Source organism: Epinephelus lanceolatus, chromosome 15 (assembly GCF_041903045.1).
Source record: "Epinephelus lanceolatus isolate andai-2023 chromosome 15, ASM4190304v1, whole genome shotgun sequence".
In the NCBI taxonomy this organism is placed as follows: Eukaryota; Metazoa; Chordata; class Actinopteri; order Perciformes; family Serranidae; genus Epinephelus; species Epinephelus lanceolatus.
The window spans coordinates 31,905,592-31,933,261 of NC_135748.1; the positions used below are offsets into that span (position 1 = coordinate 31,905,592).

A 27,670-nucleotide genomic window follows, 5' to 3' on the forward strand; every position below is an offset into this window, starting at 1 on the left:
TGATTGTTGCTGTGCCAGAAGTGGGTGCCTGAGTCCTGCATGTTACAGAGTGTCCTTCCAAAAACACACCCCTGAGGTTTTATGTGAGGCCTACGGCTGCTGTGATTGGACAGCAGACTCCGGAGCATGACAGGAAATGTATGCTTCTTTATGTTTTGAGAGGAGCCACTGTGCTGTTGCATTTGCATACCTTTGTGTGGGAAATAAATAGTGTAGCAACCAGGCCAGCCCTGCAGCAAAGGCAGCATAGGAGGGATTTGCTCTATTGATGTGCTCACAATCCAACCTTTGTCAATATTCAGCTGAGAAATGATGCAAGCAGATTCACAGTATCAGTGGGTGTCCTGGCCACTCATCAGGAGGAGTGACACGATCAAACAGTTTTAACACATTTTACTGGCACTGGAGAGGGGTGGGCGGGGAGTTATGTAGAGTTGTTGTGTCATCGCTCTTTTGTAAGAGTTTGGTTTGGACCGGAGCGGAAAAATCAGAATCCCATATGTGTTGTGATGCAGTTACAGTTCAGGCTGGAAAAGGCACACTGCTGCTCCTCCACCTCCAATCTGTTGAAAGCAGTTTTTGGGGGGCTACATTTCAGTTTCCAGAGGTTCTTGCTGAAGTAGAGCTGCAAAGATTAGTCGATTAATCGATGAGTCAATCTACAGAAAAATAATTGCTTCACTTTTTTGATAATCAATTAATCATCCAAGTAATTTCTTTAATTCAAAAAGTGTAAAAAACCCAAAACGTTTTCAGCCTCTCAAATATGGTGATTTCCTACATTTCCCTGATTAAAATCATATTTAAATGAGTCTTTTTGGCATTAGGACTGACAGAAAAGACAAAGACATCACCCTAGACTTTTTTCACTATTTTTTACCTTATTTAGACCAAACTATTAATCCATAAATCAAGAAAATAATCTGCAGATTACTTGATAATGAAAACAACCATTAGTTGATGCCCTTCTATTATATTATAGCAAAATAATTCTATCCCTGCAGAGGTGACACGTGTCATCCCTTATCATTTTATATGAATGATTTGTCCCCCTCAATTAACTTTATCAAGTGGTCAAGACAATCTCAACCATGTCTGACAGTATAATGTGGTGTCAAAGGTAATGAATGTCCTCGTTCATAAATTCAGACTGAGACATTAGACCGTACATTATTCAGTTGTCTTAAATATGAATTTGTGATATTGTAACTAGGACTGCAACTGTAGTCATCAGCAGTTATTTTGCACTTCTCAAGTAATGGATTTATCACTTGATTTGGTTTTGATTTCACTTTATTATCAGAACAAAATCTGGAATTTATCTCTATGAAAAGTGGATTCATTCATTCATTTTCCATAACCACTTACCCTGTTGGGGGCCGCAGGGGTGCTGGAGCCTAACCCAGCTGACATTAGGTGAGAGGCGGGGTACACCCTGGACAGGTCACCAGACTATCACAGGGCTGACACATAGAGACAGACAACCATTCACACTCACATTCACACCTACATCCAATTTAGACTCACCAGTTAACCTGCATGTCTTTGGACTGTGGGAGGAAGCTGGAGTACCCGGTGAAAACCTGCACTGACAGGGGGAGAAAAAGCTGATATTGTTCAAATAAAATTTGAGAGGGATAAAAAATGTCAGAAAACTGTGAAAAATGTTCATCATACTTTGATGATGGAATTGATGTCTTCAAATGTCTTCTTTATTCTGACCAACATTCCAAAACTAGAACAACGTTGCAAGTGGAAATATGACATTTGTCAATAAACAAAAAAGCCAATGCTAATTTACTGTTGATCAATTTATTAATTAATCAAGTGACTGTTTCAGATCTAATCTTAATTTTAATTTTAACACAAGAATTTTATCAAATTTGGTTTTAAACAGTAAAACACTTCCATGTTTTGCCGTGCAATGAATCTCATGTACAGTAAGAAAAGGTGACTGTGTGTATTTAGGGCTGCAACTAACGACTATTTTCATTATTAATTAATCTGCAGATTATTTTCATGTTTAATCGTTTAATTGTTTTAACCAATAAATGTCAAAAAATTGTGAAAAATCCTTGTCACAATTTCTTAGAGCTAAAAGTGACGTCTTCAAATTGCTACTTTTGTCCAACCAACAGTCCAGAACACAACAGCCATTATACATTTACTACATCATACATCATTAACTATCATCACTGACAAACAAAAGCAGCAAGTTCTCACATTTAAGAAGCTAAAACCAACAAATTCTTGATATATTTGCTTGAAACATGACTGAAACGATTAATCAATTATCAATATAGTTGGCAATTTATTTTCTTTTAATCGACATACCAATTAATTGACTCATCATCACAGCTCTAAGTGAATTACACTCATAGTATACCCTAACCCAACCATTAATGACATACAGCTCTTGTTAAGGGCAACCATGGCTTTGAGCATTCCTCAGTAAATGCCGCTCTTCAAGGTTGAAATGAAACTAACACCTCTGTAAACACATTCTTGCAAAGTGAAAATTGGGTCCTCTTATATAGGAATGCCATTTAAGATGGTATGCCAGTCCCTATTATGAATGCATCTCTTATTACAACTAATGTCAGAGGTCATGAACAATTTTCTACTTGGAAGAGAGAATCTCAGACATGGAACTACAGAGAAAAAAATATATAAAATTTGATATAAGATACATGATTTTTGAGGGATCTCAATACTGTGATATTTGTGTCCCGTCCCAGTTGAGCAACAGTCTCAGTCCCTCTACTCTTGCCTCAGCTCTGCTTCTGTCCATCCTCCATCCCGGAGCTCTGGTCTGGAACCTATTAGAGCAGGAATCTCCAGCAGCGCCCTGCTAGCGCATTAGCATGCCTTCGCTGACTCTCCCTGACAGGAAAGGGACACTGATTTAGTGCAGGCAGACAGATATTTAACCTCAGTCACCGGGAAGTCTTTGGAAGGTAAATGGCTGGTGAGCGAACGCAAGGAAAGTTGTTTATCAGTGTGTGTCATGTCTGATGTTGGTGGTCATGTGTGATCATAACAACTCTCTCTGTCTCTTTCTTTCTCTCAGGATGGCTGAGGTGTCACAAGAGGAGAGACTCCAGGCCATCGCTGTAAGTATTTGTACACACACATACAGAGTGTACATCAGGGCACACTGATGGCTGGAGAAACAACAAATCATTGCTGCTTGTCAGGATCTGACTGCCCACTCTTAATGACTCAACCTTTTAGATCCCATCTCCTTCACCCATTAGAGGGCATTGAAAGCTAATGCAGCGGCTACATTTTCTGTCTGTCTCTCAGTGCCTCTCTTCCCCGTGTCTCTGTTGGTCTTTCATCCTTTCGGTCTGTTTTATCTTCTTTCTTTGTCTTTTCAGACACACAATAGCGAGGTTTCATCCCTGTATAATTATGTATACTGGGATATAAATTTTCACTAAACTTTTATGGCAGAATGGTTCTGGTCTTTCTTGATTTAACAACAATAAACAAGACATACACATGCACACATCCAGTATGTGTACATATACATCAACAGACACACAAAAGAAAAAGAACAAAATTTCGGTACAACCACCAAATGTGTAACACACATATAATCCACCCCACCCCCCACCCCAAAAGTGTGAATTAAAGAATAAATAAATGGTGAAATGGGAGGGGAAAAAATAAAATAAAATGAAATTGAATTATCTTAAATTAAATTAAATGTATATAAATGAATGGAGGAAATAATTAAATAAAAAATGAAAATAAGTGATGAATGAATTACTTTATTTTGAACAAAAATAAGAAAATACATAGTAAAAGACAAAAGAGACGAAGATAAGTGTCCAAAAAAAGAGTAGATAGAAGTAAAACTTATATGAGTTAAAAGACAAAATGTAAGAAAAGAGTAGGAACATATATTATTTCAACTAATTCCCAAATTTAATTGCAACTAATATAAAACTATCCCCAGTCTATTCACCAGCCAATTAGATACATTAGTATTAAACCCAGTTTATTTACAGTCCAAGTACCACCCAGTGTTACAAAATAAATATGCACTCCCCTAACACAACTTTTCCTCATCTATATATCTGTCAAAAATATCTTTTTTTGTATAGTTTCATTGGTCTTCCATTGACTTCCAGTCCACAAGTTCACCCCAAACCATGAAATACACAGACTCTTCTTAGTTGTACGCACACATTGTTTTTTACAGTTAAATTCTCTTCTTAAATTATAACCCCTCTCCCGTTCACAAAACATTTTTTGAATGTTGCCCATGATTTATGCAGTTTTAATTTTGACCAGATCTAAAAGTTTCAATGCATGTGGCTTTAAAAACAGTGTGTTTGCATGTTCCCTGTACCCCACATTGTGTACTGTCCTGATTGCTCTCTTTTGAAGGATGTATAATGGTTTAATACGAACATACTGAAACGTTTGAAATATCTGTCAACACAAATGTCCTCCATTATCCTAATGTAGAATAGTATGATGTAATATGGTCGCAACCCCAACTTCAATGTCAAACATCAACAGTTCAAACATTGTCCTGTAAGTGACTAAGTGTATTAAGTGAGTATGTGCCCATAAATATTAAGTACATGAAGTTAACTGTATACCAACTTCCATCTCTTTCTCTCTAATTGTTTTTCAGACACATTAAGCAATTACATGGACTTACACTTAATGTACTTAGTCATCAAAACTTACCTTTAAATCAGCAGCACTACCATTAAAGACAAGAGCTGGGTACCATCCAAAATGTTTTAGTATCTGTCGATAAGTTACCTGAGTTTCAGTACTAATGCATCATAAATCTGGTGCCCTGCCCCGTTAAGAACACAGTGTGGTGTTCTTTAAAACATCTGTTTCATAATGTTCTTAGTGCACTTGCAGAGTAATTATGGTGTGTTTGTTGTAACAGGAGAAAAGGAAGAAGCAGACAGAGATTGAAAACAAGAGGAGGCAGCTGGATGATGACCGACGGCAACTCCAGCATCTCAAGGTACACACACAAATAATGTAGAACATCGTCTGCAAACAGGTGGAGTTTGCCATATGTAGAAGGTTTTGATGGCGCTAGTTACAGTACACTTGGATTGTTATTTTTTAGTTCAGCCTCACTTTGTAATTTAAGCAGGCAGTTTACAACAAACTGGATCAAATACTGGTATGTTCTCACAGGCAATATTTTGGATGTGAGACCAAAACATAGCACCATATAGAGCTTTGATCGCCACAGTGTGCACAGGACACGATCAGAGCTTGTCCAAATCTTTTGCACAGGGAAGTATACTGCGATGATTTGGACAAGCTTCATTTTGTTAATACTACATCTTTAGCAGTGAGCTTGGAATACATGTTTCCAGTTTCCCTGTTATTTCCACCTCAGACAGGAAGATCCAGGACAGAATTCCACACAACACCCCAAAGAAATTACAATAATGCATCTGGTAATTAGATTTATTCATCATGGTTGTACTTAAACACACAGTGAATCAGTAATGGACAATAAAAGGCAGCAGGAAAGTAGCAATCTGTCCAAAAATGCAGTTTTTACCATATTTAAACAATGTTATATCTCCCCCATTTATGAAGGCATGCTTTTCAACCCGGCGCCTTCGAGTGTGACTATAAAAGTGTTTGATTTACAACGTGGTCCTGTCTACACATTGTACGAACTAGGGTGGCACGATATGAGGAAAGAATGCAGTATGTGATAAGATTGTTAGGGTGGCTGTGGCTCAGAAGGTAGAGCAGGTTGTCCACTAATCAGAAGATCGGCGGCAAGATAATGAACCCCGAATTTCTCCTGATAGCTGCTCCATCAGTGTGTGTGTGAGTGTGTGTGAATGGTTAGTGAGTAGCAGGTGGCACCTTGTATGGTAGCCTCAGCCACCAGTGTGTGAATATGTGTGTGAATGGGTGAATGTGACGTAGTGTAAAAGCACTTTGAGTGATCAGAAGACTAGAAAGGCATTATACAAGTGCAGTCCATTTCCCATTGTTGAGTATCCCGATATCTATATTACTTGAGATAAATAAACAGATATTAAAGTGTTCTCAGGTCTGTCTTTCTGCTGCTTTCAGTGCACTTAAAGAATAAAACAAACTGCTTGATGAATTTTAAGAAATGAAAAATATTTCCAACATTCTTTGACTTAACAAACTGAACACTGATCTGAACACAAAAGGCAGTTTTAATACTGATACTGTCTTCAGCTAATTGAGTTGTTGGTGATGTGTTTGTTGTGCAAATTGATGAACAAAATGGGCATCATATGGACTGTATTCATAATAAATATGCCACAATAATGTAAGTAAGCAGCAATTAATCAGTCAGTGAGAATGTGTGTGTGTGTGAAGGGGCATAAGCACATACAGCGAGCAGCAGCAGCGACCCACCATCCGACACCAGCCCACTGTGAGGACGGAAACAGAGGGCTTGGTGGGGATGGAGCACCTGCTGCAGCAAGACAATACACCATCTGCGATCATTTTGACTTGACCAGCAGACTTCATTACAAGCCGATTGGCTGTAGAAACAGGTGACATGCTTTACAATCTAAGACCAGCTGGTGGTGATTTGACTTGCTGAGTTGCAGGTGACATCATCAGCTGGCTTGAGTCGAGCTCAGACGGCCAGTTCACACTGCTTCAACTTTTCTCTGCAGCGTTCTCAAAGGCTTTTGTCTGGTTGCGAATCTTTGGTCTGAACTGATTATCAAATTACGTGGCGATTAATTTAATAGTCAATCTCAACAGCTCTATCTTTCACGGACAGACAGACCTGAATGTGAAATGAGTGAACTGGTGTTCATGCACCTCGCACTGTAATCGACACTTTCTGAGAACAGTCCAATTTAACTTTGTTTGAAATGTACTGGACCCCTCACACTGATAAGATTAAAGTATATTTATGAATAAAATTCTTTCCCACTGTAACCTGAACCCCTACAAGCCTCTCCCTTACTCTTACCAGAAATACTCCCGGTCAGGTCTGCCACAATAACACAATTAATCTCAGCAATTCCTTTTAAATCTATCAGTCCCACATAGTGAGATACTCCCTAACCGCTGCTGTCACGGAATGTTCAGAATGGACGACCGATAACACTGGCGGCTCCTCCACATGCTGTTTATACACACACACGCACACACACTCCCTAAAAAAGACACTCAAATCTGCATGCATGTGGACACACACTCATTATATCAGAGCCAAGGCTTTTGTCAGTGAATGTGTCAGCACTATCAAAGCTACTTCAGCCCGAGACAATTCGACAGGTCACAGATACGAGCAAAGGTTGCGGTGTGTATGAGCCAGCGCAGACGTGTGTGTGTGACCTGTGCTACTGCCCTTGCGTGCTCCCACTTTTTCTATTTTCAGAGCAAACCTTTGTATGTGTGTATCTGTACGTGTGTGTCGGCCTTTGTGTGTGTTGCTTCATGAAAGGACACAGAAGCCTCGGACAATGCGGAGGGCTTTGGCAGAGGAAACAGATTTTGTCCCACTCCCAGCAACAGGAAAGGGCTCTTACACCCACCGCACCCCGCTTTCGTCTCACACGCACACACACACACACACACACACGGAGGGGAAGTGTAATCACGCTGTACAGGAGCATTAGAAGGCTCTTTGTGCAAACCGCAGCAAGTATTGCTTTTCCAGAGGCGGCTTTCATGTGGAAAAGCCAATAAATGTCTCCGTTTACTTACCACATTTTTATAAGCGTGTACCTGCCCCACCATTTAAACACACTAATACAGGATCCTACACACACACAGTCACACCCTCACAGCGCAGACAGAATGGTGGGATGAGGTAATACAGTGTTGTTAACACAGAAAGCATTCATAAGAGTTCTGTTTTTAATTAGCCAGCCATGGCAGATATGATTATACATGCTGCAGCTGGCAGTCTCTTTAATTAAAAACTCTGAATGTCAAACACATAGTTTATAGACTTAATCACATTGTTTACAATAATTTCCGGGAATAAAATCCCTGTATCATACATAAAATGAAATGGTGAGCACCTAAAAAAAAGCACCACCTAAAAAATCAGTATCAGTTGAAGTGTTTGCTATATTGAAAATATTTTCACCACTTTACCTTGCTGTCATACAGCCATTTTCATTGGGAAAGATAAGGTAAAGTACTGACCCCATGCAAAACAAAAACATGTTAAATTTCACATTTGAAAAATGTGCTTTGCATATGAAAATATGTAGTTTCCCAATTCCCGTGTGAAACCCATGGTCTTACATGTGACACCCATCAAAAACCCAGCATCTCGTAATGTGATCAATGTTAAACCCTCGTAAAACCCACATGCATCCCACGTAAACCTGCAGTGTCGTGTAAATCTTGCTTACAGAAAGACACTTGCATGTACCTCTGTGTGTGTGTCTATAGAATACAAAATGTCTCGGTAGTACTTACATTTTCTGTGAAGCATTTAAAGGAAATGGCCACTTTAGAATGAAAATACAGACAGCACTTACTCACCCTCATGCCGACAAGAAGTCCAGTGTAGTTTTTTAATCCACAAAACTCGTTCGGGGTATCGGAGGATAACAGCTAGCCAGAATAACAGCTACACTTGAAGTGCACGGAACCCACATTTTGAAAATGTAATAAAACTCCGCTAACGCATTTCAAAAACATCAGAACGGCTCGTCCATCGTAATCCAAGTGCCCTGAAGCCGCGGCATGCAAAACTGACTTGAAAAGACAAGCGAGACTCAAGAACTAGCACCACCACTAGCAATCAGCTAGTCTCGTGAGTTGCCATGTAAACACAGCACGCCTGCAGGCAAACTGACAATGAGAAATGATGCTATAAAAGTGGAGTAAATTACGTCTTTTCAAGTCAATTTTGCAAATTTTATTACATTTTCAAAATGTGGGTTCCATGCTACACACTGTAGCTGTTATTCCAGCTGTTATCTCGATACCCTGGACGAGTTTTATGGATTAAAAAACTACACTGGACTTCTTGTCGACATGAAGGTGAGTAAGTACTGTCTGTATTTTCATTCTAAAGTGGCCATTTCCTTTAACCCAACAAACACCAATCCAAGCAGTCATGGACAGGGCCAGCAAATGTTGTGCAAAAGAAAAAAAAGAGTTAATAAAGTGCATTGCCTCAGCATCAATGGTTTTTTAGGTGGGTCTTTTTGGTGGCTAAAATACATTTTGATGCACCCCCATCCACAGCAGTATATTGCTGCTTCTGTGCTGGTAGATTTGGTTTATCAAAGACACCAGCAATGCAACGCAGTACATAAAATAAGCCCTGCAGAAACATCAAACAGGTCAGACCACCATGGTTACTTACATATCTTTAAACACAACAGTTCCGGCTAAAGAATGACAATGCAGCAGTTTGCCAATTTCACATATCTCCCCAATTCAAAACAGTTGCCAGTTGTCTAATCAGAAGGTTTAGGGTGACGTCACAGTGATCCATTTCATAGGGAAGCAAAAAGTAATGTTATGGATTGAAATGACCAGTAGTACTTTGACATTCCATACCATACCATTGACATTCGTCTACAAAGTTATTAAAAGCACAAACATAGCACAAAAATAGAAGTGTAAGAGCAGTGCAGAAGTAGTAAATACTTTGCTCTGAATAATATGAATGCAACTGAAGATAAATATATGATGAGATACCAGTGCAGATACAAAAGCAGCACTATATGACATTCAGAGTGTTTCTGTGAGTCAGAGTCTGACTCAGGGTGTCTGCTAGATAGTAGATATGGCCACAGCAGTTTCTCTGGAAAATAAAACAATTGTGTTTGTCTCATTTGGAAATGATTTTTTTTTGTTTTTTAAATAACCCACATGATGTGAGAAGCAGCTGGCTCGCAGGTATTGTTAACATTATCAAATCTGGCCCCCATTCAAAGAAGTTTGGACACCCCTGTTAGGACAGCAGTTGTTCAGTCCATAGGGACCTGGGTTAGGAACTGGCAGGTCAAGTCCCCATCTGGAGCAATACGCACTGCCAAGGTGCCCCTGAGCGAGGTATCAAACCTCCTCCATGGGCGGCACCCTCGCTCTGACATCTCTCCATGTAATGCATGATTCTTCGTCATCGTCGTCTTCTGCTATATAGACGCAAGAGTGGCATCAGTCTGCTCATCTAGCTCATGGCAAGAAAGCCTTTTCCCAAATTTGTTGGACTATTTTTAAACTTAAAGCTAAGTTTTAAACTCAGACAATAGTTGATAGAATAATAAGAATAACAGTCTGGATAAACTTTATGGTGGAGGCACTGAATACAAGACTGTGTTTTCAAAGAATAAGAAGTTTTAGGATTTCACTTTGTCGCAGGAAAGATCCACAATGAATTAAAAAAAAAGCTCAGTTCACTACAGCTGCTCAGTACATTTAGGGGTGTGTGTGTATGTGTGTGTGTATGTGTATCACAGTTCCGCCCTTTGTCTGCTACGTTAGCAGCTTTTACTCCAAAGAACAATGGAGAGGGACGTAACTTTAGCGCCCCAGCTTTACGACTATTCGTGCAGACTGCTGTGTGTGAGTGTGTGTGTGCGTTTGCCTGTGCATGAGTGAGTACATTAAGTGATGTCAGGCATTTGGGTAGTAGGGTGTGGCGAGAGGAGTAGAGAGAGAGAGAAAGAAAGAGGGAAGCAGGATTGGATTCAGTACCCAGGAGACCATGCAGGGCCGGGGTATGAGGAGTGTTGAATTACACCGTGAGAGTGAGTGTGTGCTGTAAAGCTCCTTTGAGCTGGGTGTCTGGAGCTGAATGACTCGATGGGGAAAGTAAGAGCTGGAGGAGAGCGACTTAAAGAGATAAACACAGATTGGAATTAAAGGAAACACACTCTGACGTTTACAACCGTATTCAATATATCGTACACAAACCGAGTTCATGAACTCCATGATGGATACAGATGCATGAAAGAGAGAGGAAGGGGCGGGGGTCGAGTCCGAAAGAAAAAAAAATGGGGGGAGTTTTGCTGTAGAAATTCCTGTTGCATCACTGGAGAGGAATTCACATCAAGCGCAGGTCCAGATTTTCAGTCCAACTCGTGAAAACAAGCACTTTTTCTAGCACTTTTCCATATGGCCAAGCAGCGTTGAATTTCACTGCACCGTCTAACAGCTGCGAGTGAGACACACTGTTATATTTACCTCAGAGCACGCCAAGTATTTGCTCTGATATTAGCTTATCTGCAGGAGGGAATGTAGATGGGGAGTCCAGATAAGGACACAGGGCTGTTTGGAAACTGATAAAAGAAATAAACATAGAGTGAAAAAAGAAATAAAGAAGTGGAAAGTAGGAGAATAATAGAATGGAAAATCCACCTCAGAGCAAAATATATGCATGTCACTCCCACATGTCACATGACACTGAGGCCTTCATTTCCAGCATCACACATGCAGTCAATTTGAGTCCTGGTTTCCTGTTAAAAAGGACATCCTGGGCTTTCAAGTGATGTAACACACGTGAGGGTGTCACTAGCAGAACTTATCTTTTGTCTTTTCAAAAGGGGGAATTGCTGCTTATGGCACTAAGAAAATTAAGTTATGTTTATAAAGGGGTGGCACGGTGGTACAGTGGTTAGCACTGTCGCCTCACAGCAAATAAGTCAGCGTGGGTTTTCTCAACCTGGCTTCCTCCCACAGTCCAAAGACATGCATGTTAGGTTAATTGGTGACTCTAAATTGGCCGTAGGTGTGAATGTGAGGCGCAATTTATACTTCTGTGTTGAATCAATGCTGTACCTACCTATACCTACGCCATAGCCTGACGTGCACCTCCCCAGAAATGTAACCACATGTTGCGGTGAGGCAGACCAGTCTGTTTTTGTAAGCTGAAACCATTTCCCTCAGTGGAAACAAAGTTTTTATTTACTTTAATTTAAAAAATATAGAATTTTTTGTCGTGTGTGTTTTATCCTGGCTTCATACGAGCAGAGGAAATCTCTGCTCGTTGCTAGGCTAATTTATACAATGTAAAATGCCATAGGCTTGTGCTAATAACGTTAGCATGATATATTTGATTGGAAAACGTGTTTAGTATAAGACAGTTGTTTTGTCGATGAACCTTGTGAGTTGTAATGGAGCCAAATTTTGTAACGTTACCTTTGTTAAATGTTGCTGTTGTCCCTAGTTTCATATGAGAAGAGGAAAAATCCGCTAGCTGCTAGGTTAATTTATACAATGTAAAATGCCATAGGCTTGTGCTAATAACGTTAGCATGTGGTATTTGTGGGGAAAATGTGTCCAGATAAAGACAAATGCTTTGTCTGTGAATGCTGTGAGTTATAGTGAAACGGATTTGTGTACTTGTTTGAAATTGGCGCTATTAAGCCATGTTTAATGTGTGTTTAATGTGTGTTTTCAATCAACTCAACTTTACAGCACTTCACAGAAATTTCTCCTTTTTTGACTTGTAAACACACACATGCACACACGCTATGTATAACCAGTTAAAAGCATGCACAGTACCTTTAATAATACACTTCTTAGACATGAATTTAACCATGTGACATTACTGTAAATGTAATGTAATGTTCTTTTTTCTTTTGAAAAGTTTGACTACATTACATTTCTGAGAAAAAAAAATCTTTGATATGTTTCTGACATCCCAATTACCTAAATTTTGTTTTAACATTATTCCTTCTGGGTCCCAAGAGGATATGGAAGTACTTAATTATCTTGTCCTAGAATCATCTTTATCTACAGTAAAAATAATAAGACAGTTTACAATCAGTCCATTTAGTCTCAGTCAGTGCTGTCAGTGTGCCCATAAAGACGTTCTTGTAATTATTGTCAGCCTCTAGGAAATGTTTGATGCCGTTTAAGATTACAACTATTTTGTTTTTATCTTTCAGCGACTTATCTAGACTTTTAATCCCATGCTCGATTTAGAATAATAGGAGAATTATATCATAGTTTGGACTCTTTCTGTTCAGTGCCAGAGGCTTTGAGGCCCTGGCTGGGTGCCATAGTCCACTTGGCAACAACAAGTTGGCAACAGTTAAAGTATGTGACAGAATCACTGAGTGGCAGCAGTCAGCAGAGAAGTGCTGGGCGCACTCGCTGGGAGATTTTCGTTGTAGATTAGCTCAAGGGCTCGCCGTTCTCAGTCAAAATACGGCTAATATTTTAGAAAGGGTTAGAGCGTGCTGAATTTGGGGTGATTGAAGTTCTGCTAATGAATTAATTAACTGATCCTGATGAAAGACGCATGATCAAAGGGGTTCTGTCTGCCTATGTTCTTTTCATTATAGCTGACATACACACTTATTCACCACACGGGGGAAACTATAGTGAAATGTGTTCCTTTTTTACCAGAATTTATAGATAAATTGAGTCAGTCTCTACCTCACTTAACGCCTTTTGTCTGTGCTCATTCCTAACATGTTATGTCCTCTTTCAGTCGAAGGCACTGAGGGAGCGCTGGTTGTTAGATGGAGCTCCAGCAGAGGAGGAGACTCAGAAGCGTCTGCATGAGGACGAGGTGAAGACCAAGCTCCTGGAGCAGGTTATCCTCAGGTCAGCATCTAAAAACACCTGCATGTTTGATCTTTGAAAAACAGATGGTACAAATTATTTTATTAGCAAGTGAACGGGTCAAATATGTGAAGTCAATGTATCCACATACAAAGGTTCATATGATATCTTAGGAAAATGTACAGTACAGGCCAAAAGTTTGGACACACCTTCTCATTCAATGCGTTTTCTTTATTTTCATGACTATTTACATTGTAGATTCTCACTGAAGGCATCAAAACTATGAATGAATACATGTGGAGTTATGTACTTAACAAAAAAAGGTGAAATAACTGAAAACATGTTTTATATTCTAGTTTCTTCAAAATAGCCACCCTTTGCTCTGATTACTGCTTTGCACACTCTTGGCATTCTCTCCATGAGCTTCAAGAGGTAGTCACCTGAAATGGTTTTCCAACAGTCTTGAAGGAGTTCCCAGAGGTGTTTAGCACTTGTTGGCCCCTTTGCCTTCACTCTGCGGTCCAGCTCACCCCAAACCATCTCGATTGGGTTCAGGTCCGGTGACTGTGGAGGCCAGGTCATCTGCCGCAGCACTCCATCACTCTCCTTCTTGGTCAAATAGCCCTTACACAGCCTGGAGGTGTGTTTGGGGTCATTGTCCTGTTGAAAAATAAATGATCGTCCAACTAAACGCAAACCGGATGGGATGGCATGTCGCTGCAGGATGCTGTGGTAGCCATGCTGGTTCAGTGTGCCTTCAATTTTGAATAAATCCCCAACAGTGTCACCAGCAAAACACCCCCACACCATCACACCTCCTCCTCCATGCTTCACAGTGGGAACCAGGCATGTGGAATCCATCCGTTCACCTTTTCTGCGTCTCACAAAGACACGGCGGTTGGAACCAAAGATCTCAAATTTGGACTCATCAGACCAAAGCACAGATTTCCACTGGTCTAATGTCCATTCCTTGTGTTTCTTGGCCCAAACAAATCTCTTCTGCTTGTTGCCTCTCTTTAGCAGTGGTTTCCTAGCAGCTATTTGACCATGAAGGCCTGATTGGCGCAGTCTCCTCTTAACAGTTGTTCTAGAGATGGGTCTGCTGCTAGAACTCTGTGTGGCATTCATCTGGTCTCTGATCTGAGCTGCTGTTAACTTGCGATTTCTGAGGCTGGTGACTCGGATGAACTTATCCTCAGAAGCAGAGGTGACTCTTGGTCTTCCTTTCCTGGGTCGGTCCTCATGTGTGCCAGTTTCGTTGTAGCGCTTGATGGTTTTTGCGACTCCACTTGGGGACACATTTAAAGTTTTTGCAATTTTCCGGACTGACTGACCTTCATTTCTTAAAGTAATGATGGCCACTCGTTTTTCTTTAGTTAGCTGATTGGTTCTTGCCATAATATGAATTTTAACAGTTGTCCAATAGGGCTGTCGGCTGTGTATTAACCTGACTTCTGCACAACACAACTGATGGTCCCAACCCCATTGATAAAACAAGAAATTCCACTAATTAACCCTGATAAGGCACACCTGTGAAGTGGAAACCATTTCAGGTGACTACCTCTTGAAGCTCATGGAGAGAATGCCAAGAGTGTGCAAAGCAGTAATCAGAGCAAAGGGTGGCTATTTTGAAGAAACTAGAATATAAAACATGTTTTCAGTTATTTCACCTTTTTTTGTTAAGTACATAACTCCACATGTGTTCATTCATAGTTTTGATGCCTTCAGTGAGAATCTACAATGTAAATAGTCATGAAAATAAAGAAAACGCATTGAATGAGAAGGTGTGTCCAAACTTTTGGCCTGTACTGTACATACATCAGTTTGTATAATATCCAACCAACTATGCCCCGTTTCCACCGAGCAGTATGGTACAGTTCAGTTTGGTACACTTTTTTTCCGTTTCCACCGTGAAAAGTTGTGGATGGTACTAATGGAACGGTTCCGTACTGTTCTGTTGGGGTACGTAGTACACAGATCTGGCACTAAAAGGTGGAGCTGTGATCACTGCAGCGGTTGCTGAACAGCCCCGCCCACATTTAAGGGTACTGTTTTCAGTGGAAACGCTAGGGTCTAGGTACCATGTCTGAAGGGTTACTTTTGGTTCCAAAGGTACCATACCGAAAGTGTTAAGTGGAAACGTGGCTTTAGAGCCCAATGAGTGGTGTCATCATGTTACGTACACAAAGTTACATACTTCATGTAAAGTTATGTAGGTTAGGTTTAAGAAAAGAAATATGTTGAGCACGTACCTTAAAATAATTCAAAGCTCACACAGTCCCAACCACAGGTCTCCTGGGGGAGAGTCCTGTGTTTGTTTGACCCATCCACCACCCCAACCTACTTTGTTATGCAGACTTTCGTTCTTTATACTTCTTTCTTCTACAAATTGTGGTGCATCACTTTTCATAGGTATACCTATGGAATGTCTTGTTGTTAATGGGGTTCCAGGATAGCAATAAAGATTGGACAAGGGTCTGGGTTTTTCAGATTTACATGTGCAAAGAGCAAGCATGCTCAGTGACGGCTCTGAACTCAACATATGGCATATGGTGTTTTCTTTTTCACTATTTTTTCATCTCTTTCATCTGAAATGCGTGTTTGATGCTTTCATGTCTCATTAATAACAACACATTAACTAACATTAGGTTGCAGCCTAACTCCTAAACCTAACCTAGCCAAATATTCTGTTCTTGTTTATTCTATTGATGTATTTATTGTAGTTAAATTTCACACTTACAGCCTCAGCACAGAGACAATATATATATTTTATTTTTGATATTTTAATATCTTAAGCACCAGTGTTAAACAATGAAGCATAATACACATTCTATTTTTTTGTTTTAATTTTCTATTTTATTTTATTTTATTTTATTGCTTTATATTTACATACTTCTGATTCTAATAATTCACCTGTTGGGCCACACACTAACGAAAACACCATCTTGAGTTTTAAGTTAATGTTAGTTCGACTGGCAGTGATATGTTGTTATTTGATAACGGTAAAACTGTTTTTGAGACACTAGTAAAGCAACATAGTACATAATATAAGCACAGCAGAAACGTCAGATCGATCTGGTGTTTAAATGTGTCTTTAAATGGCACATTTACAGCTGAAAATGACAATAAAAATAACAAGTTTGCTGATTTTACATATCCGCAATTCAAATCAATAGATTGACACAGATGTGATTCAGTCTGTTTTAATCATTGAGCAGAGCTTAGCAACAGCATTAAAGACAGACATGGTTGATCTGTTTTGAAATGCAGCCACAGTAAGATTACAGGGCCAATGATGCTTTTGATGTCATGGTAGCGTTACGCATTGTATTACAGCCAATCTGAAGAAATTCGATTTCAGTCAGACTTTGAGATGCTGTTTGAACTTCTGAATTGTGAAAATCTGACTCCAGTCTGTGTATAATGTCCAAGCACAGGCACAAGCATATCATATGTGACAGTATTGCAGTCTCTGGGGTGTAAATGAATTACAGGTTCTGTTCAATAATTAATTTGCACATGTGTTTCTAATTCAGGCTGGAGCAAGAGATAGAAGAACTGGAGACAGACGCTCCAGCCAAAAAGGGTGTGGCCAAAGAAAATGGAGGTAAGTTCAGTGCCCATGGCAACATGTGATCACACAGAGATCACACAGGAAACCATGGCAACGCAGTCTGGACACTTGTGTCAGCGAGAGAATGCCAGCCTAATAATGGCCCCCTCATTTGCCCTGATAAATAGTTCCTCTCCGCCGGAGGTAATTAAAACAATATTTCCTTTCTTTCTTTGTCTCTGTGACTTACCCTGACCACCCTCTTTCCTCTCTGCTCTCCCCTAACCCTTCACTGATCCTCTGGTGCACCCTATAGGCGAGAACGGAGTAGTGCAGAGCTCCGGTCAGACCCCCAAGAGAGAGGTGACAGGGATTGAGGCCAAGCTGCTGGGTCCCAGTCCTGACCAAGCCAGCGCGGACAACCCCGTCACCCTGGTGTTCATGGGCTACAAGACCGTGGAGGAGGAGCAGGAGAGCCGCACGGCTTTGGGAATGGAAGGGGTGGATGGCAACGTGAAGGCCGAGTTTGTTGTCATCGAGGATGGGGAGGGGAAAGCGGGAGGGGAGGCCGCCACAGAAGAGCAGGCTCCACCCAACGGGAGCATGGCGGAGAAAGAAAAGGCCAACGGAGGCGGGGAGGAAGGGGAGAAGGAGGAGGAGGAGAAGAAACAGACCTGCAAGTGCTGCACGGTCATGTGAGCTATGTGTGTGTGCATATGTGTGTGTGGGTGTGTGTGTGTGTGGGGGGGGGAGTGCACACCTGCACCTGTGCAGGCATGTGTGCCCTTTGCATGTGTCTGTAATTGCAGATGTGTGTAACTTTGTGTCTGTGTGGGAGAGCGCGCGCGTGTGTGTGTGTGTGTGTTTGTGTCGGGACTGGAGAAAAAAGAAAACAAAAAAACGAAGTACAGTCACACAGCCAATATACCAACAATGAGAGCCAAATACAAGCTCCAGCTACAACAACAAGAACCACAAAGACTCATAAGTACACTTTTCTCTGTATACTTTCTCTGATATGTATTTGACTTTTGATTTCTATTGATATTTTTCTATTTTTCTGTCTTGACATTTATATTGTATTCAGTATGTATATCTTTATTATGGGACTGTGTACTGTAAGTTCATTGTTATTATTGTTGGAAAAAAAGAAAAATGTATTAGCTCTCTGGATTGTACTGCTACCCACTGGGGGGAAATCTGGAAACTTTAAAATCATTTAACAGCAAACTATGAAGGACACAGATACTTAAATATATATATTTCTCTGTGTAGGCCTACCAATTATTTATCAGTCAATTTCATATTGCAATATTGTCTAAGATATTATTTTAAATAGTATTTTAATATATTGATATGAAATTATGTTTTATACAATGTATTTATTGTTTTGGGTTCTCTATATCATCTCCAACCATTAACTGCATGTAAGCTTGTAAGCACTACCAGATTCGCGTTACAATCATTAACAAGTGTCTGTGCTTTCTTAGACTCATATGTGCTCATATCTTTAGTCACCTATCAGTAACAGTTGTTATAAGTGGCAGCGTTAGAGATGTGCATTCAAAAGAAACCTACAGCACGGAGACAAGAGGCCAATTAGAGCAGTGACCATATCGCAAACCGCACTAGCTTCTCATAGATACTATATGTGACGCACGTACATGAAGATCACAGCTTTTTGTATTTTTTAAATAAGGACAGATACACTTGCTTTACAATCAACAGAGTCACGATGAAACCATCGCGCGACGATTAGAGGCGCTTCAACGATTTTGTTCTCTCAACAGTAGGAATCAATGTAAATCTTATGAGGTAGCACTGCATGAAGCCTTGCAACTGTTTTGACTGTCTTGTCACTTGTTAGGTCTTAATTATACGCTATCACGTTCACATGAATGTAAAAATCCAGGGGTTAAATTGGGATTAGTTCTACCATAATAAAAAGAGGCGGGCTCAGCTCAAACAAAAAAAAAAAGAAAGAAAAAGAAGAAGCTTTTTTGTCTCTTTATGAACCAAATAAAAGTCTGATGATGCTGTAATTTCACTGTGTGTTGGTCGGCTGCTGGTTTCTGTCCTGCTCGCTCCCAGTTTAACCCCTGATTCTTTTATCTGTAGACCCGGGCCCAATAGTACTTGAATAGATTTGCAGAAGTAGAAAAAGATTTGGGGCATTTCAATAGACTAATGATACTCTTTGGGAACCTGAGCACAACATAAATAATGTGACTGTGTCCAGGTGCCCAAGCTTTAAGTAAGTATTTTATTAGAAATAGGTTATATTCTGTAAGAGTCTACCAGTCTAACCATTTTAAAGGGATAGTTCACCCCAAAACCAAAAATACATATTGTTCATCTTACCTGTAGTGCTATTTATCAGTCTAGATTTTTTTCAGATTTTTGAGTTGCTGAGTGTTAGAGGTATCGGCCGTAGTGATGTCTGCCTTCTCTCAAGTATAACCAAACTAGATGGCACTCGGCTTGTAGTGCTCAAAGTGCCAAAAAATACTTTTGAAAAACTCAGTGGCAATGTCTCTTTCCAGAAATCATGACCCAGTTACTCAAGACAATTCAGGTATTGTTGTGAGCAGTTTCATATAGGAACTATTTTCTTTCTACTCAACTACACCCACCAATTGTGTCATTGCGCAGAAGGAAGTGTGCATCTACTCATGGACGAGAGGCTAGTGACAGCTTGAGATGTAAACATTACCTCTGCAGCTGAGATGTAACAGCTCAGGTGTGCTAGGTGACGAGCACGAGCCTCTCGCCCTTGAGCAGACTGTAACATTAGCTAGCTCGCTGGCGCAAGGTAAGCTAGCAGTAGATGCACACTTCCTTCTGTGTGGTGATACGGCTAATGGGTGTAGTTCGAAGAAGCGAACTAGTAGAACTATTTTCTCTCTACCAAACTACACATCATATCAACCAAATCACCCTGCAGAAGGAAATGTGCATCTACTGCTAGTTTACCTTGCACCTGTAACAGTGTGCATCTACTAAACGGCGAGAGGCTCTTGCTTGTGACAGCGCAGGATGTTAACATTAATGTGTCCTGCTTGGCTGAATGGTAATGCTAGCTCACTCAGTTGTGTTAGGTGAGCTAGCAGTGGATGCACATTTCCTTCTTTGTGGGGATGCAGTTGATAGGTGTACTTCGGTAGAAAGGAGAAAGATAGTTCCTATGCAAAACTGCTCACAACAAGGTCTGTAGATTATCTTGAGTAACCGGGTCATGATTTGTGGATGGAGACATTGTGAGTTTTTTTTTTTTTTTTTGGCCGCTTTCAGCACCACTGACAAAGTGCCATCTAGTTCCATTATATTTGAGAGAAGGCAGACATCTCTACAGCTAATATCTCCAACACTCAGCAACTCACATCCAAAAAATGTACGCTGATAAATAGCACTACAGGTAAAAGGAAAAAGTGCAGGTTGTTAGCAAGATAAATCGTGCATGTACACTATCGCAACTCAGAGCCCTGAAAGCCTATTGAAATACATTTTGGCCCTAGTTTACTCATTTGTTTGGCAGACAGAGGCCATGACGATCTGGGTGGGTGATGCTCCACCACCAATGCTTCTGCTTCCCCTCCGTGTCTGACATTCAACCACACCATCACCATTACCACCATGTTTCATCCTCACCAACAAACACACACAGCCCCACCTTCTATGCTCGGAGACACGCAGTTCAAAAACCTCTGAAGTTGGTGCTAATCCCGAGTCTCGTTTAACCCTCGCCATTCACCAACTACTTTCAACTCTCTCTATCTCACTCTGTCTTACTCAAATTGCTGGTGAGGGGGGTTGTGGGAATTTACTGCCTCCTGCATATGCTCGTTGAATAAGAGAGTCTTTCGCAACCTTCAGTGCCAGATGCATTCTCTCATGTCCTGCCTACATTTTACCACCAGAGAAATGATCCCTTCTAACATTCCAAGGGGAGGTCAACAGGCGTGGACAGATGAAATATAGTCTATGCTTTCCATATGTACAGTTCCACTGTAATTGTACAACTTGCAACTTCCTTTCTGATATTGACTCTCATGTTTTTTCTTTCCTATAGCCTCTTTGCAAGGCAGTATATTGTATTTGATGTGTGTATTTTTAAAAAAAAGATGACTACATCTGTGTATTGTTGGTGCCTTTGTCAGGTTCAGTTGGTTGGACTTGTCTGTCTGCCGCCATTTTCTAGACCAGGGTTTTTCTTGCTCTGCTCCTGGTCATGACGACCCAATGGAAACACTGCCTTCTACTCTGGAGGGGTATGGTAGAATATTATTCTCATTTTTCACGTGATTAACTATAAATAAATGCAGCTCAGACAATAGGTAATATGTAGACTACTGGTGGTGTCTTGAAAAAACTTTGTATCCTGTAGTAACTTTTTAAAATTGATGATTTTATTGTGACTGACACATTTTTTTATCCCACACATACGAAAAAAAAAATGCATCAAAAGCCACCCAACGACACCCAAAGTTAAACATTTTATGGGGATACAAACTTTATGCAGGAGACTAACTGACAGTCTATGTATTTATGTACAGTATATGCACATGTGTGCATATCAATATGCACACATACATCCGTAAATACATGTAAATTTGTTGAGCTAAAAGCTTTGCTTAATCGTGGGTCTCTGGGACAGCAGCAGAAAAAGCAACCTTGTGTTAGACCAATGCCTGTTCATCTATTCTGTGGTCGTCTAAATGTTTAATCTTGAATAAAACTACTGTTTGTTTACGGCATGTCAGATAAGTGTGTATGTAATCAACCGAATGTACACATGCTGTAGATGGAAGCGCACATACACACATGAGCCATGGTTAATGATGTGTGTGGTTTTGGCATCTCGGCTGGTGGAGCCACAGATGGACAGCCTTCTGGGGAGAAGTACACACAATTAGACACAGATAAACCATCCATTTATTATAGGATGCAATCAGCTGGTGAAATAAGGCAATTAAACTACCCCTTATTTATGGAGACTGAATAATGTAGAGGAGGAAGTCATGATCTGAGGAGAGATATTCAAGATAGGATGGAAACATGACGTAGAGTTGTAGAGCGCAGCTTCACCACTCATACTGTGTAGTGAGCATAACTAACATACCATGTCACTTGGCCGAGGGCCTCTGTAAAGTGCAGTACCCCAAACATGCCACTAGAGGGCACCCGTCCCCTATTTTGGAACTGAATCCAGTTACACTTTTGTCAAATATACTATGAAATATGGAGACAAAGGCAGAGGGGCATTTAAACAGAACATTCATTAGATGGTTATCAGGTATTCTCTATTCAACAAAATAGATTATTATATTGCTTTATGCTGCAGCAGTTGTGCCTCAGATATATCCTCCTGAGACCTGAACTTTTGTTTGGTGTGCATTTTTAATTTCTCCCAGCTATTTGGGATCAGTAGGATCTGATAAGTATAAAAAACTCAACATTGTCAATGATAACTAAGTCCCAATATCCTCAAACAAGATGATGATAAAGTCCCAATGTCCTCAAACGAGACAATAAGAAAGTCTCAATATCCACAAAATAAGACGATAAAAAAGTCCCAATGTCCTCAAACAAGACGATAATAAAGTCCCAATGTCCTCAAACAAGACAATAAGAAAGTCCCAATGTCCTCAAACTAGACAATAATAAAGTCCCAATGTCCTCAAACCAGACTAATAAAGTAGCAGTGTCCTCAAACCAGACTATAATAAAGTCCCAATGTCCTCAAACCAGACTATAATAAAGTCACAGTGTCCTCAAACGAGACAATAAGAAAGTCTCAATATCCCCAAACGAGACAATAAGAAAGTCTCAATATCCTCAAACTAGACAATAATAAAGTCCCAGTGTCCTCAGACCAGACTATAATAAAGTCCCAGTGTCCTCAAACGAGACAATAAGAAAGTCTCAATATCCTCAAACTAGACAATAATAAAGTCCCAATGTCCTCAAACCAGACTATAATAAAGTCCCAATATCCTCAAACCAGACTATAATAAAGTCCCAATGTCCTCAAACCAGACTATAATAAAGTCCCAATGTCCTCAAACCAGACTATACTAAAGTCCCAATGTCCTCAAACCAGACGATAATAAAGTCCCAATGTCCTCAAACCAGACAATAAGAAAGTCTCAATATCCACAAAATAAGACGATAAAAAAGTCCCAATGTCCTCAAACAAGACGATAATAAAGTCCCAATGTCCTCAAACAAGACAATAAGAAAGTCCCAATGTCCTCAAACTAGACAATAATAAAGTCCCAATGTCCTCAAACCAGACTAATAAAGTAGCAGTGTCCTCAAACCAGACTATAATAAAGTCCCAATGTCCTCAAACCAGACTATAATAAAGTCCCAGTGTCCTCAAACGAGACAATAAGAAAGTCTCAATATCCTCAAACTAGACAATAATAAAGTCCCAGTGTCCTCAAACGAGACAATAAGAAAGTCTCAATATCCTCAAACTAGACAATAATAAAGTCCCAATGTCCTCAAACCAGACTATAATAAAGTCCCAATATCCTCAAACCAGACTATAATAAAGTCCCAATGTCCTCAAACCAGACTATAATAAAGTCCCAATATCCTCAAACCAGACTATAATAAAGTCCCAATGTCCTCAAACCAGACTATAATAAAGTCCCAATATCCTCAAACCAGACTATAATAAAGTCCTAATGTCCTCAAACCAGATGATAATAAAGTCCCAATGTCCTCAAATGAGACAATAAGAAAGTCCCAATGTCCTCAAACAAGACGATAATAAAGTCCCAATGTCCTCAAAATTAGACAAAAAGAAAGTCTCAATATCCTCAAACCAGACGATAAGAAAGTCTCAATATTCTCAAACTAGACAATAATAAAGTCCCAATGTCCTCAAACCAGACTATAATAAAGTCCCAATGTCCTCAAATGAGACAATAAGAAAGTCTCAATATCTTCAAACCAGACGATAATAAAGTCCCAATGTCCTCAAAATTAGACAAAAAGAAAGTCTCAATATCCTCAAACCAGACTATAATAAAGTCCCAATGTCCTCAAACAAGACAATAAGAAAGTCCCAATGTCCTCAAACTAGACAATAATAAAGTCCCAATGTCCTCAAACCAGACTAATAAAGTAGCAGTGTCCTCAAACCAGACTATAATAAAGTCCCAATGGCCTCAAACCAGACTATAATAAAGTCCCAGTGTCCTCAAACGAGACAATAAGAAAGTCTCAATATCCTCAAACTAGACAATAATAAAGTCCCAGTGTCCTCAGACCAGACTATAATAAAGTCCCAGTGTCCTCAAACGAGACAATAAGAAAGTCTCAATATCCTCAAACTAGACAATAATAAAGTCCCAATGTCCTCAAACCAGACTATAATAAAGTCCCAATATCCTCAAACCAGACTATAATAAAGTCCCAATGTCCTCAAACCAGATGATAATAAAGTCCCAATGTCCTCAAATGAGACAATAAGAAAGTTCCAATGTCCTCAAACAAGACGATAATAAAGTCCCAATATCCTCAAAATTAGACAAAAAGAAAGTCTCAATATCCTCAAACCAGACGATAAGAAAGTCTCAATATTCTCAAACTAGACAATAATAAAGTCCCAATGTCCTCAAACCAGACTATAATAAAGTCCCAATGTCCTCAAATGAGACAATAAGAAAGTCTCAATATCCTCAAACCAGACGATAATAAAGTCCCAATGTCCTCAAAATTAGACAAAAAGAAAGTCTCAATATCCTCAAACCAGACTATAATAAAGTCCCAATGTCCTCAAACAAGACAATAAGAAAGTCTCAATATCCTCAAACCAGACTATAATAAAGTCCCAATGTCCTCAAATGAGACTACAATAAAGTCCCAATGTCCTCAAACAAGACGATAATAAAGCCCCAATGTCCTCAAACCAGACAATTAGAAAGTCTCAATATCCTCAAACCAGACTATAATAAAGTCCCAATGTCCTCAAATGAGACTATAATAAAATACCAATGTCCTCAAACCAAAGTCCCAATGTCCTCAAACAAGACAATTAGAAAGTCTCAATATCCTCAAACCAAAGTCCCAATGTCCTCAAACCAGACTATAATAAAGTCCCAATATCCTCAAACCAGATGATAATAAAGTCCCAATGTCCTCAAACCAGACTATAATAAAGTCCCAATATCCTCAAACCAGACTATAATAAAGTCCCAGTGTCCTCAAACCAGACTATAATAAAGTCCCAGTGTCCTCAAACCAGATGATAATAAAGTCCCAATGTCCTCAAACCAGACTATAATAAAGTCCCAATATCCTCAAACCAGACTATAATAAAGTCCCAGTGTCCTCAAACCAGACTATAATAAAGTCCCAATATCCTCAAACCAGACTATAATAAAGTCCTAATGTCCTCAAACCAGATGATAATAAAGTCCCAATGTCCTCAAATGAGACAATAAGAAAGTCCCAATGTCCTCAAACAAGACGATAATAAAGTCCCAATGTCCTCAAAATTAGACAAAAAGAAAGTCTCAATATCCTCAAACCAGACGATAAGAAAGTCTCAATATTCTCAAACTAGACAATAATAAAGTCCCAATGTCCTCAAACCAGACTAATAAAGTCCCAATGTCCTCAAACCAGACTAATAAAGTCCCAATGTCCTCAAACCAGACTATAATAAAGTCCCAATGTCCTCAAACGAGACAATAAGAAAGTCTCAATATCCTCAAACCAGACTATAATAAAGTCCCAATGTCCTCAAACGAGACAATAAGAAAGTCTCAATATCCTCAAACCAGACTATAATAAAGTCCCAATGTCCTCAAACAAGACGATAATAAAGTCCCAATGTCCTCAAAATTAGACAAAAAGAAAGTCTCAATATCCTCAAACCAAACTATAATAAAGTCCCAATGTCCTCAAAATTAGACAAAAAGAAAGTCTCAATATCCTCAAACCAGACTATAATAAAGTCCCAATGTCCTCAAACAAGACGATAATAAAGTCCCAATGTCCTCAAACCAGACAATTAAAAAGTCTCAATATCCTCAAACCAGACTATAATAAAGTCCCAATGTCCTCAAATGAGACTATAATAAAGTACCAATGTCCTCAAACCAAAGTCCCAATGTCCTCAAACAAGACAATTAGAAAGTCTCAATATCCTCAAACCAAAGTCCCAATGTCCTCAAACCAGACTATAATAAAGTACCAATGTCCTCAAACCAAAGTCCCAATGTCCTCAAACCAGACAATTAGAAAGTCTCAATATCCTCAAACCAAAGTCCCAATGTCCTCAAACCAGACTATAATAAAGTACCAATGTCCTCAAACCAAAGTCCCAATGTCCTCAAACGGGACAATAAGAAAGTCCCAATGTCCTCAAACAAGACGATAATAAAGTCCCAATGTCCTCAAAATTAGACAAAAAGAAAGTCTCAATATCCTCAAACCAGACGATAATAAAGTCCCAATGTCCTCAAACAAGACAATAAGAAAGTCTCAATATCCACAAAATAAGACGATAAAAAAGTCCTAATGTCCTCAAACAAGACGATAATAAAGTCCCAGTGTCCTCAAACGAGACAATAAGAAAGTCTCAATATTCTCAAACTAGACTATAATAAAGTCCCAGTGTCCTCAACCAGACTATAATAAAGTCTCAATATCCACAAAATAAGACGATAATAAAGTCCCAATGTCCTCAAACAAGATGATACTAAAATCTCAAAATCCTCGAACGAGACAATAATAAAGTCCCAATGTCCTCAAACAAGACGATAATAAAGTCCCAATGTCCTCAAACAAGACAATAATAAAGTCTCGATATCTTCAAGCAAGATGATAATAAAGTCCCAATGTCTTCAAATGAGTACTTTCTAAATAAACATTTCAACCATAAAGTTTGCTGCAGACGGATTTGGCAGAGATAGCTGCCATCTTGTTTTTGCATGGATTGGTGTATTGTACTTTTGCTACCACTAGATGGCATAAAACACTGTCCACAAATGAGGACAAGAGATCTAAGTTAAGCAGAAGAAAGTAGAAGGTACAGTTAACCCAAACTTTAATTTACTCATATGAAGACACAGGATCTAATTCTCTTGAACCCATATGAATTCAGTTTGTTGGCATATTCTCTGTGAAGAGACAGATTTTACCCATTAATAGCACTAGCACAAGTTTTCCACATCACGAGACAGAAAATATATTTAGAGCTGTTTTTAGGCCACAAGCCTGATAATGCTTTTCCACACTCTCACAGAAGCACACAGAAGAAAAACATCACTGGCCTGGATTTGACCAGTGGAATTTAAAAAGTCATTGGAAACAAAACAGAGATGGAATTTTTAATTTCAAATCAATTTGAAAGGTAAAAGAGGGATTTCTTGGTTATGCAGTCCCAACACAGAAATGATCTCAAACAGCCTCGTGAGGGCAAAGCTAAATCTAATTGCTGCTATGGTAACAGATACCAGTAATTACCTTTCCTCTGTCATTAGTTTGCTAACTGTAAACCTCAGCTATCTCAGCATGAGACGCAGATTAGGATAGGCACACACACATAACGCAAGGAAACAATGAAACTCCCTTTCCTTTCAAATCCAACCACATTCACCC

At 39.6% G+C, this 27,670-nt stretch overlaps 1 protein-coding gene across 1 annotated transcript in view; it reads left to right on the plus strand.

Annotated features, from left to right (window-relative positions):
- Window positions 1-19,213, plus strand: part of palm1b (paralemmin 1b) — a 42,256-nt gene extending 23,043 nt beyond the window's left edge. Inside the window, exons 2-6 of the mRNA XM_033643433.2 lie at window positions 3,071-3,113; window positions 4,922-5,002; window positions 13,424-13,539; window positions 17,034-17,104; window positions 17,367-19,213. Coding sequence (XP_033499324.1) covers window positions 3,072-3,113; window positions 4,922-5,002; window positions 13,424-13,539; window positions 17,034-17,104; window positions 17,367-17,749 — 693 coding nt within the window. The 5' untranslated portion in view covers window position 3,071 and the 3' untranslated portion in view covers window positions 17,750-19,213. The remainder of the gene's footprint in view (window positions 1-3,070; window positions 3,114-4,921; window positions 5,003-13,423; window positions 13,540-17,033; window positions 17,105-17,366) is intronic.
- Window positions 19,214-27,670: the final 8,457 nt, after the last annotated feature.